Genomic DNA, 20,602 nt, shown 5'->3' on the forward strand with positions numbered 1-20,602 from the left:
GTTACATTCATCTCCTAAATTCTTTTTTTTTTAATAATGCATTTTTTGATTTCCTCTTTCCTCTTTTCCTTAACCTCCTCTACCTCCTCTCTTCTTTAGCACTTACAAATCCAGTTTAAAACTGAAATAGAAATTCAGGCCTTTGAAATATAGAATTTGTGTATACATGTCATTAAATAAAACATTAAAAGTCGTGGTGAGTATTTTTAAAAATATGAAATTTTATGACAAAAATGAGTCTTAACATTAAGTCAAATACTAAAGAATTTACAATTTTATTTCTGGATCCACTGATTGACTTTTGTATGTAAAAGATTTTTAAGCTTATGAACTTGTCACCTGTGACTTATAATACTTTTCATTTCATTTTTTAAAGATTTTATTTATTTATTTGAGGGGCACCTGGGTGGCTCAGCAGGTTAAGCCTCTGCCTTCGGCTCAGGCCATGATGTCAGGGTCCTGGGATCGAGCCCCACATCTGAGCCTGCTTTCCCCCCTCTCTCCGCCTGCTGCTTTGCCTGCTTGTGATCTCTCTCTCTCTCTCTGTCAAATAAATAAATAAAATCTTAAAAAACAAAAGATTTTATTTATTTATTTGACAGAGAGAGAGTGAGTGAGAGAGAGTGCACAGGAGCATAGGCAGGAGGAGAGGGAGAAGCAGATTCCCCTTGCTGAGCAGGGCTCAGATCCAGGACCCTGGGATCAGGACTTGAGCCACCTAGAGGCCCCTAAAATCCTCTTTAAATGTATATGAGTATTTATATCTTAGGATAAGAAATACTCATATACATTTAAAGAGGATGTGTTCCATTGAAAGAAAATAGCATTTCTTTTCAAATAATAATAATTAAGTCATTTTGAGAAACTATTGACCTTCCCTGTCATGACTTTGAAAGTTGGCTTGTTGCTTGGTGCATTTTGTACAGTGCTTCTCATTTGAGCAGCTTCTGTTTTTCCCAGATACACTTGAAGCCACTTAAAGCCACAGAGAGCTTTTCTACCTTTTGCACCCATTTTAGGTCCTGTTCTAGTGATTGCTAAGTAAATGTCAGCTAGTTGACTTTCTGTCTGACCTGCCTCTGGCATCAGCATTCCCACTAGAGGGCGGGCTAGGTTAGAGAGGAGAGGAGAACACTTCCCTCCCCCCCCCCCCCCCCCCCACCCCTTTTCTGGCTAACCCTGTCCTCCCTCTTCCCCACCCCACCTTGGAGCCTGGCGACTGCACAGAGCTCCTCCGACAGGTGTCCACTTCTGGGCTAAACAAGGGAAAGTTCTGTCTTCCGAAGTGACTGATGACAAGTGTTTATACATTTTCTTGTAGCACCCTGTGCAGAAGGAAAGGGAGAAGTATGCTAATTTACCTAGGACTTAAAATCTGTTGACTGTAAAGCAACTTAGCAATTACGGGATTTCTAATACTCTCATGACCTGTGTCCTTGAGAACCAGAATTTTTTTGCGTGGCAGATAGGAGGTACAAATGTGATACAGAAGAAGTTAAAAACCCTTTAGCCGGGAATTTGAATAGGAGCTGTCAGTATGAACTCTTGAAGTTATTTACTATCCTTACCCATTGAAAAGATCTAGAAACAATGGACCAATCCAGTAGCAATGTATACTCCTACCACTTAGATCTTAAAATACCATTTTCCATGAAAAGCAACCAAAGTTTGAAGAAATGGCTGATTCCAGGTCTGGGGCAGGAAATGTACAAGATGAATCTGGAACAACTTAGCTTATCAGATAGCAAGAAGCCAGCAAACACTATCAGGGTAATGCCAAAAGAACTCAGGAGCCAAGTTCTCACAGCCAAAGTTGGGACAATTTGAGCATTAAAAGGATAATTCAGTAAACATTAAGTATGTTTAAGTCCATGAGTTCATAATGGGTTGTGTGTATGGGTAACTAATTGTTTACCCTTTGCAGGATGATAGGAAACCAAATCATCATATTGAAGATGGTAAATATAGGAAAAGAATCCATTATCATGCTGTTTTTCTATAAACTGTACCTGACAATAATGAAACAGAAAATGAAGGGATGTCTTCTTCTTTTTTTTTTTTTTATTCATTTGAGAGAGAGAGCGAGAGAGCGCGCGCGCGCGCGCGCGCGCGCATGCGCACGCAGGAACAGGAAGAAGCAGAGCAAGAAGCAGCCTCCCCGCTGAGCCCAGAGCCCTAGGACCTGGAGATCATGACCTGAGCAGAAGGCAGACACTTAATTAACCATCTGAGCCATCCAGGCACCCCCAAAGGGGTGTCTTTTCGTATAACCATTCCAACTATTATGACAGAGTTTGGATATGGCTGTTTGAAATCCCTAGTAAATTAATGAATCTAGGCATGGAGCATCTAGGTTTGGATGCTTCAATGGTTAAATTGAGGGAAAAGAAAGGAATGGAGAGGGAACCTGTAGACTGAAAGAGACTTCAAAGGCATAGGAGATTCTTAAAAATGGGCGAAGCTTAACTATAATGGCCAAAGATCCACATTTGGGTGATAAAACTACAAAAATACAATGAAAGGACATGCTTATCATGCACCATAGTATCCACTTATGCCAGGAGGGACAGGCTGTGATGAAGAACACAGTGGGGTGGTGGGGGAGCTTTGGATGTCTGCAAAGTTCTGTTTCTTTCTCTGGGTGATGGTTTAAAGGGTATTCATTTTCTGTTAGTTTATTAAACTATACTTCTGTTTTTTCATGGTTTTCTGTACCTGTGTTTTATTTTAAAATAAAAAGGTATGGGACTCTTGTCTGGCTCAGAAGAGTATGCAACTCTTGATCTCAGGGATGTGAGTTCAAGCCCCACATTGGGTATAGAAATTACTTAAAATTATTTAAAATAAAAAGGTTAATTAAAATGTGTTAACTCTGTTTTATCATGTATCTGTAGGGCATGCAGCCCAATTTTATTCTAATCACCAAAATCATGTTCAAGGCTCATACCTTCACATCACTGAGCACTTAGATACCAGGAGAGGCCTGGAACCCCAGGTCCCCGCCTCTTTTCCGGAGGGACTTATTTCCAAACCTATTTTTTTCTCCCCTAAATTTTATTGACATTGTTCATTTTCCTCTTAATCTGTAGAGTCAGGAATATATGATATAGGCTTATAAGGCCTCCTGCAATCAATATAGAGTGGAACGGCGAGAGCTGCTAAAAGAGTCAGTGGTTACTCCTGCCAGGCATAGTTCTGAGTGCCTGGTTTCACTGACCCTTTTAATCTTCCTAACAACACTGAGGTGCAGCACACCCCCATTTTACAGATGAAGATACTCAGAGGCATCTCGGGCCCGACACTACGGTGTGGCCAACATCTGTGTTATGCTGCCTCTGATCCTATTCTCACTTAGCACATGCTGTTCCTGAAGCCGAGGACTTGCCTATATAATTTTAAGTCAACAGACTCCATTGCTAACTGTGTTTTAGCACTTGGTCCACTCTGACCTTAGATTCTTTTCTGACCACACACTGTGTGTAGCTAGTTATTGGCTGTTCTCTATGAAACCGTTGGGTGTTTCCTCCTCCAGTGTTTTCTTTTGAGGCAATCCCAGTAATCCCGTCTTACTTGTTAAAGTTTATCCTCATTTTCTGGGTGCAGACTTAAACCTACCAACCTCGGTTTATACATTCCCTCTGATTCAGATCAGAGGCGAAGCTTTCCCTCAGCCGACGGCCCTGATTTAGGGAGGATCGTTGCTGTCTTTGTGGTTTCCCCTCTAAAGCTGATTTCTGAGGATTTAGGTCAAGGCCTTGCCACTTAAATGATGGTCCCCGGTCCAGCAGCATCAGCATCAATTAGGAGCTTGTAAGAGAAACAGAACCTTCTGGCCACTCCAGACTTGCTGAATGAGCATTTTATCCAGATCACCAGGTGATTCATATACACTATTAAGTTCAAGAAGCATGGAACAGGGGACATCTAAAGGCCTTATAGCTGTACAGTTCTACGCTGCTATGAGAGATGTGTCCATAGTTACCGTTTACCCTTGACTCGACTATTTGCTCTGTGGGCTTGGGCAATTACTTGACCTCTTTGTGCCTTTGTTTCTTCATCTGTAATATGGCATTTGCTTCAAAGCATTGTTTTGTAACTTGCCCGGAATAGTACTTAGCATATAGGAGGCACTCTAAAAGAGCTGTCTTAATATTGAATAAGCTTTCGTGAATGCTTTGAGTCCCAATTTTAGATCGGGCAGGAGGAAGAACAGATCTTACAATGGGCAATGGAATTGCTTCCCTGGGGCACGGGGTTTTAGAGGCTTCTGCGTCTCCAAGTGGGAGGTCAGGAATTTTAGGCCTGGAAGTTCTACTGAGTGGCCCGCAGAGGCCCCCATCTTTTTAAGACCTTGGGACACAGAGTTGATGTGCCTTCTCCCAGCAATACCTACTGCTGTGGGCTCAGTGGCAGGGCTGCCTGGGAGTGAGATCCTGGCTCTCACCAGGCTGTGCCAGGCCGGACTGCACTGGGGCGCTGGCTGTCTGGAGGGCTGCGGGAAGAAGACTGTGAAATTGGTGTTAAAAGCCCATGAAGACAGGCAGGAATGAAAACAGCATGAACGTTGTGGAAAATGAACGAGCATTTCTTATTAATGGACAGAGCGTCAGAGAAGGTCTATGGCCTGGTCTCATGGCACTCACATGTTGGTTGTATCAAATTGCTCATATTTTCTCCAAGCCTGTTTTGCTCTCCTATCCCTAGATGGGGGATATGGCGGGGTGGGATGGAGGGGGCTGTGCTCTCTTGCTAGCTTGGAGCCTCAGGTCACATTCTGCGCACACGTCCCTCCAGGGCCTCCAGTTCAGCCAGCACCTCCTTGGGCAGATCCTGATTGACCTGCTCTGTCAGGTAGCTCCGAATGTCACGAACCTCTTGTTCCCAGAAGTCCTTGGGGAGCGAGAATAGCTGGGTGGTGTCTATGGCTCCTAGGCCCTTGAGATCCAAGGCGCCTTCCTTTGGCACCAGCCCGATGGGCGTCTCTCGGGCACTGTCCTCTCCCTCTAGCCGCCGGCAGATCCAGTCCAGCACCCGAGCATTCTCTCCAAAGCCTGGCCACAGGAAGCGGCCCGCCTCATCCCGCCGGAACCAGTTGACGTGGAAGATGCGGGGCAGCCGGGCCCCCTTGCGCTCCTCCATGCTCAGCCAGTGTTCTAGGTAGCGCCCGAAGTTGTAGCCAAAAAAGGGCCGCATGGCAAAGGGGTCGTGCATGATGACCTTCCCTGGGGAGGGAAGCAAGAAGGGTCAGGACTCTCCCTCCTCTTTTTTTTTTTTTTTTTTAAGATTTTATTTATTTATTTGACAGAAATTACAAGTAGGCAGAGAGGCAGGCAGAGAGAGAGGAAGGGAAGCAGGCTACCCGCTGTGCAGAAGACCGATACGGGGCTTGATCCCAGGACCCTGGAATCATGACCTGAGCTGAAGGCAGAGGCTTTAACCCACTGAACCACCCAGGAACCCCAGGACTCTTCCTCCTTACTGGAGAAGACAAAAGGCACCCTGCCACTGGCTGGAGGGAGTGGTTAAACTTTGGTGGTTCTGGAATCTTCCTCAGAGTAGGGTGAAGAGAAGAGATTGGGACAAGAGACACATGGGGAGGGCAGGCAGGAGGAAGGCCTGGCTCAGGAAGGGAGAGGAGCAGTAATGTGGGTACACAGGAGATGGGCACAGGGAGGGCACCCACCTTTGTGTTCAGCTGCGGCAGTGGACTCCGAGCGCATGGCACTGCCCACAAACACGCCGTGGCGCCAGCTGAAGGCCTCATATACCAGGGGTACTCCTAGAACACAAATGACCAGGGTCACAGGCAGCTTTTCTCTTTGGACCCTCACTCCATCCCCTCTGGTGATCTCGACTCCTTGTCTCACTCTGCTAGGACTTCTCTCCCATTTTCAAATCCCATGCCTCCCCTTAATTTTGAATTCTCCAGGGAGAGCTCTAGAAACAGAGAGCCATAGCTGGCAATCCAGGTTGAGGCTTTTTTTTTTTTTTTTTAAAGATTTTATTTATTTATTTGACAGACACATCACAAGTAGGCAGAGAGGCAGGCGGAGAGAGGAGGAAGCAGGCTCCCTGATGAGCAGAGAGCCCCGCCCAATGCGGGGCTCCATCCCAGGACCCTGGGATCATGACCTGAGCTGAAGGCAGAGGCTTTAACCCACTGAGCCATGCAGGCACCCCCCAGGCTGAGGCTCTAAGTACAAGAGGGAAGTGGGCCCTGAGAGAGCCAGGCCCTTTACCGAGAAGGCATGCTCACCTTTGGGTCTGCGGCCTCCAAAGATGATGGCATCAATGGGGACACCCTCAGGGGCTTCCCAGGCTGGGTCCATGATGGGGCACTGGCGAGCCGGGGCACAAAAGCGAGAGTTGGGATGGGCACAGGGCTCCTTGTCCCCTGGCAAGGAAAATACAACTACTGTCACTTTCAAGGATTTATCCACTCCCAACACACGCACACTTTTGCAAGCACTCTTGCAAAATTTGTTTGCGTCATCAATGCCCTGCAACCTTGGGTGGTGAGGAGCAGGGAGAAGGGAGCCAGGACATCTCCCCCAAAAGATCAGGTTATTTATCCATAACGGTGCTGAAGCCAAGCTATGTGAGAAAGAATGGGTAAGGAATTGGGATTTAGCAAGATCCCACTACCTATGCCAAGCTATAGCTACTTGGCATTGACCAGCGCTCAAGAGAATGGGCTTAGATGTTGGCAAAAGGTTAGAACAGAAAATTTATCCCAGAAATGATTTCTTTATTTTTGGGATTATTATTTTAAGAAACACTCAAACACACCTAAAGGAAAAAAATGAGACTATCCAATCAGTATTTCAGACAACTGACTTTCCATCAGCAAATAAGGGAAGATGGGATCTTCTGAGGAATTCAAAATATAAACAGGAACTGATCTGGAAGCTAGCAGAATGCTGGTGATTTCCCTGGGTCAGTGGAGACCCAGATGGAGTGACAGGGCTGGAAGAAGTCAGACATAACCTGGGAAGGCCTAACCTGAGGGGCGCAGGTCATCTGGCCTGTCAGGTACCCTGGAGAAGCGATGGGAACAAGTCAGTGGCACATGTATAAGGCACCACCATGGGACCCCGAAGGGACATGGTGTCCTCTCTGCTGGAGGGTGCTGGTCAGACCTGGGGGGAGCGGTGATCAAGGGAGTTCTCAAGCCATTTCCCCCACCCCCCACCACTGTGTCCCCTTCCCCACCCCCAGCTCCAGTGTGTAAGAGCCTCTTGCACTTCCATGACCCCCAATTCAGGTCCCTGGGGCACGGTATTATTCCAGGAATTGCAGCTGGGCACAACACACCCTAGTTATAGGCCTGAAGCTAGAGATGATGAAAGAGTTGGGGAATGAGCCTGCAGGGAAGTAGGAACATTTCTTGGGTTTCTCAGTTGGGTGGGGAGGCCACGGAGGACTTAATGATGGTGGAGGAGAAAGTGAGGGGTGATTAGATAAGGAGGGAGGCACGCTCAGCCAGTCCAGGAAAACATGAATGTTGGCTCAGCGACCACAAGCATGCCCTCCCCAGGATGCCCCTCTTTGCTACCATCCCTAGGTCTCAGGGCTCTCTGACTGCAGAAGGTCCAGAGTGCAGGGGTTGGGGAGGAACAGGACTGCCAGGCGCCAGGGGCAATGACAGGCTTGAGAAATAGCTTTTAGAAGAGGCTAAAGAGCGGGTCTGATTTTGCCTGGAGGGCTGATTGGGGTGTGTGTGTTAGAAGGACCGGGAAGTGTGAGGATAACAACACTGACCTTTATTATTATTTTTTAACAAGACTTATTTATTATTTTAGAGGGGAGCAGAGGGGGAGGGAGAAAGAATATCTCAAGCAGACTCCCCGAGCAGGGAGCCAATAGGGGTGCCATCTCACAACCCCAAGATCATGACCTGAGCTGAAATCAAGAGTCGGCCACTTGACTGACTGAGCCACCCAGGAGCCCCAACACTGACCTTTAGACAATGGTTATTATACAGGGGATGGTGGAAGCCAAGCGGCAAGGGGAAGGGCAGGCTCCCTCCTTCCTAACGGGTCAAACTTTATGGACCGTGCTTTCAGCCCAATTCCTTGTGTAAAAACTTTCAAAACAGTCCTCACCTTTTCTTTAAAAAAACAAACAAACAAACAAAAAAACCCAGCTTATTTTTATGGAGAATTTGCTATGTATTTGGCACTGCACTAAAGCCTTTGCATGCATTATTCAGCCCTCCACCAGCCTTATGAGATAGCTACTTTGGGAACCACCTCTATGTAACTGATGCGGAGGGCAAGCAACTGAGTCAGATCCCAAAGCCCGCACTTGGCGGACTTGGGACTTGACCTCAGATCTCGCTTGGGGCTGGAAACTGGGACTATTCATAACTTCCTGTGCCTCTCAGAGGTCCTGGAGGATAGATGCAGGTTGAGGAGAAGGCTTTTACATCCTCAAGGTGCTGAGCCCGGGGGGGCTGTGTCACAGCTCCCCCACCTCACATACCGGGTTTCCAGGGTCTGCCCAGCCAGGAGGTCACGGTGACACCAGGCGGAAGAGGCTGGTCAATGCCCTCCCAGTACACTCCACCATCGCTGGTCTCAGCCACGTTGGTGAAAAGAGTGTTACTCTGGATCGTGGCCATGGCATTGGGATTGGTGGTGGCAGAGGTGCCAGGGGCCACCCCAAAGAAGCCATTCTCAGGGTTGATGGCCCGGAGTCGACCTGTTAGGAGAAGTGACAGAAAAGGGCCAACCGGGAAGAGGTGAGAAGTGCAGCCATGGAAGGTTCTATTCTGCTCCTCCTTGCCCTGAGTTGGCCCCCGTATCTAATGGGAAAGGATTTTTTTTGTCTCTAGGGTGGCTGGACTGCTAGGAGGTACAGGGCAGGTCCCCCAGGAGCAGTGGAGGGGAGACTCCTATATTCTAGTAAAAGCCAGAACAGAGAGTATGGTGTCAAGGGCCTCTCACCATCACTGTCAAATCTCATCCAGGCGATGTCATCCCCCACACACTCCACCTTCCAGCCCGGCAGCGCTGGCCGCATCATGGCCAGGTTAGTCTTGCCGCAGGCACTGGGGAAGGCGGCTGCCACGTAGCGCTTCTTCCCCGTGGGGCTGGTGATACCCAGGATCTGTGTGTTGAGGAGAGAGGGAACAAGGAAGAAGTCACCAAAGTTCAGTTATGGTCTGCACAGAAAGGACAGCTATGGATTAACAGGGAGGACAAATATTTATTCACGAAACAGGTGCCAACGCCTTGCCACAGGGCTAGGGTGGTGGCAAGTCAGAGCTTCAGTCACTGGGGCAGAGTCCCTGCCCACCAGCTTGGCACCTGGCGGTGGGGAGGTGAGGCCAGGCCCCGCCCCCGCCCTGCTCCCCAAAGCTGCTGGGATCCTCACCAAGCCCTCACCAGCATATGCTCCGCCAGCCAGCCCTCATCCCGGGCCAGCCGAGAGGCGATGCGGAGGGCAAAGCACTTCTTGCCCAGCAAGGAGTTGCCACCATAGCCGCTGCCGAAGGAGACGATCTCCCGCTGGTCAGGCACATGGCCAATCAGGGTCTTCTCTGGGTTGCATGGCCACTGGCTCACCGGCTCCCCTGGGGACAATGGGGTCATGGGATGACTGCTGGTAGGGGCATCAGGAACTGGGCGTTAGGGCCTGGAAGGATCGGGGCTGGCAGGAGAGATACTTAGGAGTAGTGGTGGTGCCAATGAGTGTCTAAGGCTCCCCACCTCCTAACAGCCACTGGCTCCCATGTCCCTGTTCTGGGACAAATGACTTTTCTCAATCTTGTGCAAACTGCTCTGCCAACATAGCATTGCCCCCAGCCCAGACTGCTGCCCTGAGTTTTGGGACTTAGGTGTTTCACTAATGAGGATGGGTAGAATTTGGGGTTCCCTCTGAGGGCAAGCAGGTCTGTGTTCTCCCGTAGGCACGGCAGGCGCTTACCTTGTCCAGTCAGGGGCTGGCCCACAGAGTGCAGACACTTGACAAAGTCACCATCTCCCAGGGCCCGAAGCACAGGTGTCCCCAGCCGGGTCATAATACGCATGCTTGCTACCACGTAGGCTGAGTCAGTAAGCTGCACTCCGATGCGGGACAGTGGGGAGCCCACAGGACCCATGCTGAACGGAAGCACATACATGGTCCGGCCTGTGGAGGAAAAGGCAACCTGGATGAGGGGTTCTAACCTGCTCATACTTTCAGCGTCCCTGGTTCTGTGTCCCTGCCCCGGTTACCCTGCATGCAGCCCGGAAACCTCTCATCCACAGCTTGCTGGAACTCAGCTGGGGACATCCAGTTGCCTAGTTGCCCACGGGCCCCACCAGCGGGGAGAGGCACTGTGTCCCGTTGAGAAGGAGTTACAATCACCGTCTTGCTCTCTACTCGTGCCACATCCTTGGGATCTGTGCGGGCCAGCCAGCTGGGGGAAAAGGGGTTATCAGGAAGATGTGGCCAGCCGATCTCCCTCATCCCCAGACCCAAACTTTCAGGTCCAACTTTGACTCTAGGTCTTCTGTGGGCCTGATTTCTTCCCATCGGTCTGCACCTCAGTGGCCTCCTCCAGATTTTGTCCCATCTAAGGGGCTAGTTCCCTTGGCCTAGCCTTCTAAAGGCTCTTGGCAAAAACTCTCTAAACTTGGGAAAGGAAAGAAAAAAGGCAAATGTTTTTACTTATATGAGCTTCTTTCCTTAACATAAAAAATACAGACCAGTCCCATTAATTCCTGATTCTGTTTCCCCTAAAGGTCCCATTCTTGCTCCTTCCATTGGGATGGTCTCGTTAAATTTGATTTTTGTCTTGCTAAATCCACAGTGGCCCAGTCTAAGCAGCTGCCCCCGTCTCATGGTTATGGGGCTCAGGGCATACCAGTTGTTGTACTTGGGGAGCTTTCGGATGAGTCCCTGCTTTTCTAGGAGCGTCAGTGTGGCAGTGTTCTCAGCCTCGGTGCCGTCACAGATGTGGATGCCGTCAGGTTGGCAGAGGCGGGCACTTCGCTCCACAAAGTCTCGCAGCCCAGCAGGCAGCTGGCCCAGATCTCCACTGAGTACTCGCAAGGTCTGCATGCTGCGCCATGAGGACCAGCCCCAGGGGCTCAGCCCAGGCCAGCTAAGCCTGCAAGACAAGGAACAGAAAGGGAATGAGCGGGGTGTTCTCCTGGAAGATGGGCAAGTAAAGGGGACAGGAAGCTTGGGGGCTGCCAGGGAGTGTGCTAGAGTGGGTGTGGGCGCAGGCCAGAAGGGCAGGTTGGAATAGGTGTGTGGGATGGGTTTGGTCCACCTATCTCGTGGCCTTCACGAGTCTCAGTGAGGGACAGGTGTTGCCCAGTGAGCATACAGGCACACGCCAGCCTATGTGGGGTATATGCGGAGGCATGTTGATATTACTGCAGGCTAAGCCCATACCCATGTTTCACTGTGTCTGGTTGATGCTGGAAATGACGAGGTGCCCTGTGGCCCAGGGTCGATAAGCTGTGCCCTGCTGACAGCTTCATGTGTCTGGTATTTGAAGCTCTCATCCCTGTTCTTCCGCGTCTCAAGCATAGTTTTCATAGGTTAAAAAAAAAGCAGCTCTTTTTCTTTTTTTCTTCCGGTGTGTATGCTGTAAGACTGTGAAAGCCTCAGCAAAGGACCCAGTCTTTGAGATGGGACGGTCCCAGTTTTCTAGATTAGGGCTCTTACACAGAGAGTAGGTAACTGGATACTGGGATTCCAGGCGTCAGAGCCAGGGCTGCCCACCTGGGCCAACAAGGGTTTCGTAAGATGTTGCCATTGGGTAGGTGTCTTTGAACTGGGTCGAAGGCTGATTGTTGCAGAATGTCACTGGCTGGGGTTCATGCCCATTGCCGGGAGGGCAGGGTCCCTGTTGTCTGTCCCTTCATACTCCTGGGAGAGGGAAAGCAGGGTCTGTTCTGATTGGCCTGGACCCAGGGTGGAGTGACCCAGAGAGAGCAAAGACCAAGAGGGGGAAGTTGCCCTCCTCCTATGCCAGAGCCTCGCCCACCAGAAACTGCTCCACACTTCGGACTGCGTGCCCCTGTCCCTCCCCCTAGAGGTCACATGCCAAGAGAGCTTTGGGTGTTAGCAGTAGCTGGGGAACATCAGACTGCGAAAAGCTTGAACTCAGAGGCTGTAAGCCTGGGGAAAGGAGAACCCTCAGACCATGGAGGTGGGAGCTGGAGCCTGGCTTCCAAAAGAGAAAGGGGGATGGACACCCAGTGTGGCCACAGGGGCAGAGGAAGAGGACTCCTAAGCATTAATTTGAAAGACACCCAGTCTTGGGGAGAGCTTCTCCCCGCAGGGGGCCTGGTTCAGGAAGTCCCTGGTGATGCTCCCCGACTCCCGTCCAGTCCCCTAAGTGGGACCTTCTCCTTTTCCTCTGCTCCAGAGACCACCCTCAGCCAGGGCTGGCAAAGTGGAACCAGCTGTGGGAGAGATATGGGGTCAGCTCAGACTTTGTGACAAATCCTGAGAAGGGAGGCTACAGAGGAAAGACAGGAAGCTGTGGAAAAGAAGGGCCTAGGGACTCCTGTCCTGGACAGGGGCTGAAGCCAGCCATATCAGAATTGAAGGCAACTTGTTCCCCTCTTCCACCCTGTTTCCCTCCTTCCCCTAGCCCCAGGTCCCGGGCTCCACCCGGCTCCCCTCCAGGTTCCAGTTTCCCGGAGGCCGGAAAATAAAGGTTTACGTTCTACCTTCTCTGGGGAGCTCTGAGCTCAATCCCCCAGGAGTTCATGCACCCTTGACCCCGGGGCCCTACCGCTTCTGAACGCAACTGAGGCACAAGGGTTACATCTGTAAGGGAAAGGAAGAGACGAGGAGACAGGGCTCAGCGGGGGCGAGCGAGGAGGGGGAGGGAGTTCTGAGAGTGGCAGGTTGAGACCGCGCGGTCAGAGACCAGCAAAGCAGGGAGGGGGAGGAGGCGACGGAAGCGGAGAGACCCAGAACGGCAGATGCCGCCCCAGATCTCCCGCGAGACGACCGGCCCGAGAGGCCAGGGATCGAGAAACACTCGCCCCCGGCCCGCCGCCTCCTCCGCTGGGAAAGCGGGCGGAGGCGGGTGGGCAGGATAGCGCCCCTGGCAGCCCCGGGGGGGCGAGCGCGGCGGAAGGTGCGGGTCGGCCCCGGGCTGGGGCTCACTCACCGCAGGCCGGGGCGATATACAGCGGCCATGGCACCTGGGCGGGGGCTGCGGGGTGGCCAAGAGAACCGAGCGGAGCCGGGGAGATACGGAAGGCGGGGAAGGAGGGAGCGCAGCGAGCGGGAGTGAAGGCTGGGCGGGAGGCGCTTAAAAAGGAGGCGGGCGGGAGGGCGCGGGGGCGGAACCTAGCAGGGCCGGCTCGACCCTCTCTCCGCCCTGCCATGCGGCCCGCTCCCCGGGTCCCCGGGCTCCAGGCCCTAGGCCCGCCCAGGCACCGCCCCACGCCCCTCATCCTAGTCCCTAAACCCGTTTCTCCCATTGGGCAGCTGGGCCCCCTCGGCTCCCCGCCTCCGCGAGGCCCCTCCACCCGCCCTGCCCGGTCCCCTGCACATGATGTAACTTTGAGGACTCTTGCTCCTGAGAGGGAGTGGGAGGCACTGGGGTGGCAAACAAGCCAGAAACGAGGGGCGAGGCCAGGGCAGGGGCCCGTGGAGGCTGGAAGTCCAGAAACCGGGGGTTGGATGTTGCCTTTTCCCTTTTCCTGGGGACTGACCACTCTGAGACCCAGACTTTTCTGTTTTCCATGGCCCCAGGGCTAAGGTTCCCTTGGTCCCCAACTCCCACATCCCTGTTACTTCTGCTCCTGATGAGGGCTGTCTTCTGCCTCCCCATGAAATGGTGGTGCCTGTCCGCCCCAGAGTCTTTCCTTTGGGCCTCTCCCCTCGCTGTTCTTGCCACATTAACCTGGAGAACTAACTTGTCCCACCCAACCACCTCGTAAAAGTCCTCAGATAATTTCTCAAGTTATGTCTCCATCCAGACATCTCTATGCAACTTGAGACCACCGAGTGTCACCCCAAACGCCATAGGGCCTCCAACTCAAACATGTCTATGGTAGGCACCTGCCCAGCATTGACACCACCTTTCTGGTAGTGGCACCCTGACGTTCCTTTGGAGAACCACCTCCTCAGTCCATGTGATCAGATGGGTCTCCTGCGGGTTGGCTCTCAGTTCCGCCAATTTGTACGTCCCTCACTTTGGCCACAGTGATTGGGAATGTTCAGGGATGGACATGAGGTCCTTCTTGGGGGCTTTTTGTGTAAACTTTAAAAATGGGCTTTCTTTCTGCTGGGGTTGCTGAACTGGTAGGGTATAAACCCAGAGCTGCTGGGTGTCAGCTTGGCACTGCAAAGCAGGAACCGGCCCTAGATGGAAGCCAGCCTGGAGGAAGCAGAGCAGAGGGATGGAGAGCTACAGTTCCCTGATTTCGGTTATAAGAGTCAACAAATTTCTTCTCTTGATCAAGCTAATTGTCAGTGGATTTCTGCCATTTGCAACAGAAACAATGCTGATTCTCGGGTTTCTCAGAGTTCTGTGCTAGAACAAATTGGGACAAGGAGAGCTGCCCCCCAGCCTTGGGCTATCTCTTCACCCAGCCCCCATCCTGGACTCAACCTCATGGGTATATATTTGGGATTCTTTCCTCCAGTCCCTCTATCCAAGCTCTGTCAACACCTACTCCACTTTGAACAGCTGCCTCTTTGGCACCCTTTTAGGCCTAAAGGTGTGCACGCTGGAGGCAGTATGGATCTACCGAAGGTCATCATCTCTTCCATAATCCTGTGCCTGCTCTCATGGCTCCCCATCTCAGTGAAAGGCACCAGCCTCTAGGCAGTTGCCCCAGAGGAACCTGAATAAGTCTAGGCTATTCCTGGATTCTCTTCCCTAGTCAGACACCAGGACCTTTGGATTTGTACTTTCTAATCAGCTCTCAAATCTCTGTCTATTGCCACGGCCACTGCATTAGTTCAGGGCTTACCTCTCTGGCTTTGGGTGATATCTTCCAAGACACTTCTTGGACTCCCACCTCTCCAAATGCCATCCCCTCTCCCTTCCGGCAAGCTACCCTCTGAACTCTACACTTAAGTTCACTTTGATGAGTTAAGAGAGAGATGGAGAATGTCTATTTTGTGGACACTAGGCAGGGCTCTGCACCAGGAGCTTTATCAATCATTTCATGCAATTTCACAACCATCCTATTTTACGTATGTGGACACTGAGGCCCAGAGAGGTTGTCATCTTCCCAGTGTCACATAGCTGCTCAGCAGGAGAAATGGAATCTGAATCCGAGTCTTTCTGACTCTCATTACCAGGTTTTTTTTTTCCCTTTCTAATCCTGTACTGTCCCCTTGATATATAATTTTTTTTAAAAGGTCATATCACTTTCAAACTTAAAATCCCTTTGAGGCTTCCTACAATGTGGTAACTGATGTCCTTTGTAATCGGGCTCCTATTTATCCAACATTTTCACTGTGACCTTCCTACTTGCCACCCTCTCTCCCATGTACTCAAAGGCAGTTTCCAGAGCACTTCTGCCAACCCCTTCTGCCCTTCAGATTTATTTTTATTTTCTTTAAAGATTTTATTTATTTATTTGACAGACAGAGATCACAAGTAGGCAGAGAGGCAGGCAGAGAGAGAGAGAGAGGAGGAAGCAGGCTTCCCGCCGAGCAGACAGCCCAATGTGGGGCTCGATCCCAGCACCCTGGGATCATGACCTGAGCCGAAGGCAGAGGCTTTAACCCAATGAGCCACCGAGGCAGCCTTGCCCTTCAGATTTAAATTAAACATCCCCTCTTAGGTGAAGTCAGTTTAACTCTTAGAATTAACTTCTATCTCATCTGTGTTGGTTTTATACTGTATACATACCTCCGTTTTTGAACTTCTCACGTTTTACTAGAGTTACTTTTGTTTCTCTATAATCCTCACTTAAGTGTTAGCTCCTTGAAAGGAGGACCCAAATTTTAGTCTTGTTTTTATCCCAGTTCCTGGCCGGATCTGGTCTACAACATACAGCTAATAAATGCTGTTTGAATCAAAGAATAAACAAATCTCACATTCCTGAATCCTTCTCCCTCATGGTGTCCTTCCTTAACTTTAGGGGCTTCCACGAGTGTTTCCTTGTAGTGTTGATTCTCTTTATTTGCTACACTTTCATACCAGACCTGGCCCTCTGCCCAGCCTGGTCTACCAGCGGGCCCAGGGTTGGAGGCGCACCACCACCAGGGGGCAGGGTGTGACCAGCCTTGCCAGGGCCTGCATTTTCTCTTTCCCTGGGCCCTCTGGGTCTGGCCTTTGGACATCCTACAGACCCCCTACATGTGTGTGGTGTGTCACCTAGATCCTCCACATAGGATCCAGTTGGTCATTGTCCCAGCCTTGGAGTGTTGGCTGCTAATGGCTCACAGCTGAATACTTCCCTGAGAACTACCTGTGGCTGGAAGGAGCAGTCTCACCAAATGTAATAGCCCTCTCCTGGGGCAGTGTGTATCCAATGACCAGCTGATGCAGCGGTACAGGGCCTGGTCCCCTTTCCTTAGTTATTTCAAAGCATTTCTGCTTTTCCTGATGTCCAGTCTTGTTTTTCTCTCTGCTTTTCTTTTCTTTCTTTCTTTCTTTCTTTCTTTTTTTTTTGAGAGTTTATTTGACAGAGATCAGAAATAGGCAGAGAGATAGGCAGAGAGAGAGAGAGGAGGAAGTAAGCCCCCCCACCGGGCAGAAAGCCCGATGCGGGGCTCAATCCCAGGTTCCTGAGACCATGACCTGAGCAGAAGGCAGTTGCTCAACCCACTGAGCCACCCAGGTGCTCCTCTCTCTGCTTTTAGAAGGCACCTTACTCCGCCCCCTCAGGGGACCACCTGTATACAAGCTTTCATCTCAGAGTTTGTTTCCAGCTTCAGATATCCGCTAAACTCCACTTGGATACTGCATTAGACCCCAATCTGACTCTGATTCCATTTTGCCCTCCTCCACACTATATCCAAAGCGATCTTTACAAACACAGTCCGATCGCATCACAGTCCTGCCAAAAGTTCTTGAGTAGCTTCTCCCTGCTCTTAGAATAAAGCCCAAATCTTAAACTTGGACTACAAGGCCCTGCTGGATCTGGCCCCTGCTGATATCTCTACCCTCAACTACCAACATTCTTCACATGTCCTTGGTTTCTACTCTCTGGCTATGTTGGTCTTTTTACTTGTTCATTTTGTACACGTGTCTCTTTCCTGTCCAGAGCCCTTGTGTATATTGTTCTGGCAGCTTGGGATCCCCCTTTCTCCACACCCCCAGACACGGTCACTTCTTGCTCACCTGACCAGTCTCAGTTTAATGTGACTTCATTAAACAAGTTGTCCCTGTAATGCCACCCCCCCCCACCAATTAGATTATGTCTTCATAAGAGAAAATCTCCTAGTGCCTGCCCTTCTCCTTCACAGGACTCACCTCACTTATAATGGTTTCTTTTCATGTAAGCTCCTCCCTAACATATGTGAGGCAAGAGTACAAATAGGGGCACCTCGATGGCTCTGTTGGAAGAGCGGGCGACTCTTGCTTGGGTCGTGAGTTTGAGCCCCCTGTGAGGTGCAGAGATCACTTAAATAAATAAATAAAAATGTATAAAAATAAATAATATATAAAAATAAAGAAAGAATGCAAATACAGGCTCACAAACCTTGTGTTTAAAAATTTTTTTAAAAGATTTTATTTATTTATTTGAGAGAGAGAGTGAACAGAAGAGAGAGGGAGAGAGAACCTGAGGCAGACTCCACACTGAGTGCAGAGCCTGACGTGGGCTCTGTACCACAAAAGTGAAAGTGAGATCATGACCTGAGCCAAAACCAAGAAGTTGGTTGCTTAACTGACTAAGCCGGCTAGCTGCCCCCTTGGGTTTTAAACATTTAAAATGTAGAACTTGGGGCACCTAGGAGGCTCAGTCGTTAAGTGTCTGCCTTAGGCTCAGGTCATGATCCCCGGGGTCCTGGGATCGAGTCCCGCAAGCTCCCTGCTCAGCGAGAAGCCTGCTTCTCCCTCTCCCACCTCCCCCATTTGTGTTCCCTCTCTCGTCGTGTCTCTTGCTGTCAAATAAATAATAAAATCTTAAAAGAAATAAAATGTAGAACTTATGCTAAGAAACTGTTAAATAAAATATGTTCTATTCTTTTGCCTTGATGAATATACATAATGGTCTGGGATGTTGTTCAAATTTGAATTCAGATTTGGACTTTGAGTCCTCAGGATTCTATGGTAGAATGTGGTGGTAGGGGAAGAGGAAGCGTTGGGCCACGGGCCTTTGGGCTTGCTTCTTTTCCCACTCCTGACACCATCTTGTACTGTGAGGGCCCTCATGGGCACACATGTGGATCTCTCTGTCTACACATCCCAATTCTGTCTAAGACCTCCTGCAAATAGTCACCATTGGCCAGCCTGTGTGTCTAGGGGTGAATGTACTAGTAGTGTGGTCCACTCCTGCAAAGGCCAACCCAGGTGAGAGGTCTGTATGGGCCCTAGAAGTGGGCTTGGGGAACTTTGAACAGGGAATTGCTGGGTATCTGGAGTGTGGTCCAGAAGGGGATTGGGCGTGGGTGGAGGAGGCCTGAATTCCTCACCCCGTGAGGTGGGACACAGCCAGAATGAAGCCTTCCAAAAGCACAGGGCCCAGGGCAGGGGCCACTCTTGCCTGGGCCTATGGGCAGTAAGTTGATGTTTCCATATTTCATCAGTGTGTACGCTCCATGAAGGGAGGGCTGGTGTTAGTCTGATTTACTGGGGTGTCCCTAATGCCTAGCATGGTGCCTTGTGCTTAATAAACACTTGTCAAATGAATATAGCAGGTAGATTTGGAAGAGGTTTGAAGATTTGGATCCATTACTGAAGATCTAGATACCAAAAGCCAGAACTTACAGGGCTTACAGGGTCTAATGGGCTCCAAAAATTGGAGGGCAGGACTGAGGAGGTAGTGATGGCACCCCAGATTACTGACTGTGTCTCCTTTCCTCCCTCTTCATGTCGTGCCCCAATTCTCCCAGCCCTTCACCTGCCTGGCCTTCTTCCCCCAATTGTCCAACATGCTTCTGTTTATATCTTTCTCCTTTTTTGTCCTTTGGCCGCTGTGCCTCCTCTGTGGCCTGACCACCTATCTGCCTGTTCCTCTCTATTTCTTTCTAGCTCTTGGTCCCCAGTCTTAACTTTCCTATGCCCCTTCCTTCTACTGCCATTGCTTTTCTGGTCCCTTGCTCCTAGCACCCCCTCTTGTTACCCCTTACTCCCTTCTTGGTCCTCTCCAGAAGACTTTCTTTTTTAGTTTGCCACAGCCCTTTGCCTGCCTCTTCCATGGGCCTGCATCCCTCCAACTCCTCTAATAGAAATCCCTGGAGAACCCCCAGCTTGTTCTGTCCTCCATCCCAGGTGGAGACCTACTGCCCCCTCTGCTAAGCCTTCCTGCCTCCCTTCCTCTGTTTCATCATTTCTGCAGTCTGCCTGGCATCATATTTTCCCTCCTGTTTCCCTGTCCCCAGAAGTCCTGGAGTCAGTCACTCTCAGTGTGCATCTCCCAGGCTCTGGGTACACCCCCACCGAGAGGACCCATTAATCACCTCCTGGGGCCCCACTGGTTGCCTCTCCTCTCTGTGCCCTTGCTCCTTTCCTCTGGCCCAACCCTCACTGCCCTAACGGACTCCTTTCCCTATTCAGTGGCACCTGGTCTGAGCCCTGAGCGGCTCAGTTTGCCTGAGCTTGTTTAGTCTGACTCTTTTAGCCCGTTAGCAGCTTAGTAACCACCCCTCCTTGAGCCCTCCAGTAAACAAGAAGATCAGCACAGATCTGACAGCTGCTCGGGGGCAAGTGTCTGGCCAGGCCAGGCATGGAGAAAGGGGCTACATTCAACACTTCCTACTCTTTCTTCAACTCAGGAAGTTCTGGGCTCTTTTTCCTGGCTATGTGCCTCAAAGCCACATTCTGTGGATGTGTGTTCAATTCCCTGTCTCCATGATCCCCATTCCCATCTGTGGCCTTGTTCCCAGGCCTTGGTTCTGCAAAAAGAGGTGGATCCAGGCAATTACACTGAGAAACCTTACTACTTAAATCCTGACAATGGTCTCTAAGGTTCTCTGCTCCTTGAAATGCAGGACAAATGTGGGAAGAGAGTGATGTCATCTGATCTAGGTCTTTTTTTGTGTGTGTACTGAGCATGGTAAGAGAGACCACAGGTGTGCACGCAAACGCACACACACACACACACACACACACACACACACACAGGGAAAGCTGCGTTAACTGCAGGTATTCTGTAGACCAGTGGTTCTCAAACTTCAGTGTTCATCAAAGTCCCCCAAGGGCTTATTAAAACACAGATTTCGGGGGTCCCATGTCCAGAGTTTCTGATTCAGTGGGTTTGAGGTGAGCTCAGAGAATATGCATTTTTAGCAAGTTCCCAGATGCTGCTGCTGGTTGGGGGAACCACACTTTAAAAACTACTGTTCTCATCTGAATCCACCAGCTGGGACCAGGTTAATTTTTATAACTGATGATCCTCGGGGCTGATGGACACCCAGGTCTCTCTCTGACTTGGGACAGGGGGCCTGTTAACCCCATGGGAACATTTGGGTATCCTTAGCAGGTAGGGGATAGCCCTTAACTCCAGGGTTC

The 20,602-nt window shown here is 50.4% G+C and overlaps 1 protein-coding gene across 2 annotated transcripts; it reads right to left on the minus strand.

Annotated features, from left to right (window-relative positions):
* Positions 1–4,567: 4,567 nt before the first annotated feature.
* Positions 4,568–13,155, minus strand: PCK2 (phosphoenolpyruvate carboxykinase 2, mitochondrial). 2 transcript variants are annotated; one of them, XM_032856324.1, is made up of 10 exons: positions 13,127–13,155; positions 10,853–11,098; positions 10,221–10,405; positions 9,931–10,134; positions 9,390–9,577; positions 8,949–9,111; positions 8,485–8,703; positions 6,257–6,394; positions 5,684–5,779; positions 4,568–5,222 (listed from the first exon to the last, which is right to left on the minus strand). In XM_032856324.1, exons 1-10 carry the CDS (start codon positions 13,153–13,155, stop codon positions 4,768–4,770), a joined length of 1,923 nt encoding a protein of 640 aa, XP_032712215.1. In that variant the 3' UTR covers positions 4,568–4,767. The 2 variants fall into 2 exon arrangements, with proteins under 2 accessions (XP_032712215.1, XP_032712216.1); XM_032856325.1 differs by lacking the exon at positions 13,127–13,155 and adding an exon at positions 11,722–11,853 and having other exon boundaries at positions 4,768–5,222.
* Between the last annotated feature and the right edge of the window lie 7,447 nt (positions 13,156–20,602).

Source organism: Lontra canadensis, unplaced genomic scaffold, assembly GCF_010015895.1.
Source record: "Lontra canadensis isolate GAN:19392208 unplaced genomic scaffold, GSC_riverotter_1.0 scaffold12, whole genome shotgun sequence".
In the NCBI taxonomy this organism is placed as follows: Eukaryota; Metazoa; Chordata; class Mammalia; order Carnivora; family Mustelidae; genus Lontra; species Lontra canadensis.

Excerpts from the sequence above, each read along its gene's own strand:
- PCK2 (XM_032856324.1), bottom strand. The coding sequence starts at position 13,155 with ATGGCCGCTGTATATCGCCCCGGCCTGCG. Across the intron at positions 10,135-10,220 it reads GTTTCCGGGCTGCATGCAGG|GCCGGACCATGTATGTGCTT; the intron begins GTAACCGGGGCA and ends TTTCCTCCACAG. Across the intron at positions 8,704-8,948 it reads GATGAGATTTGACAGTGATG|GTCGACTCCGGGCCATCAAC; the intron begins GTGAGAGGCCCT and ends TTCTCCTAACAG.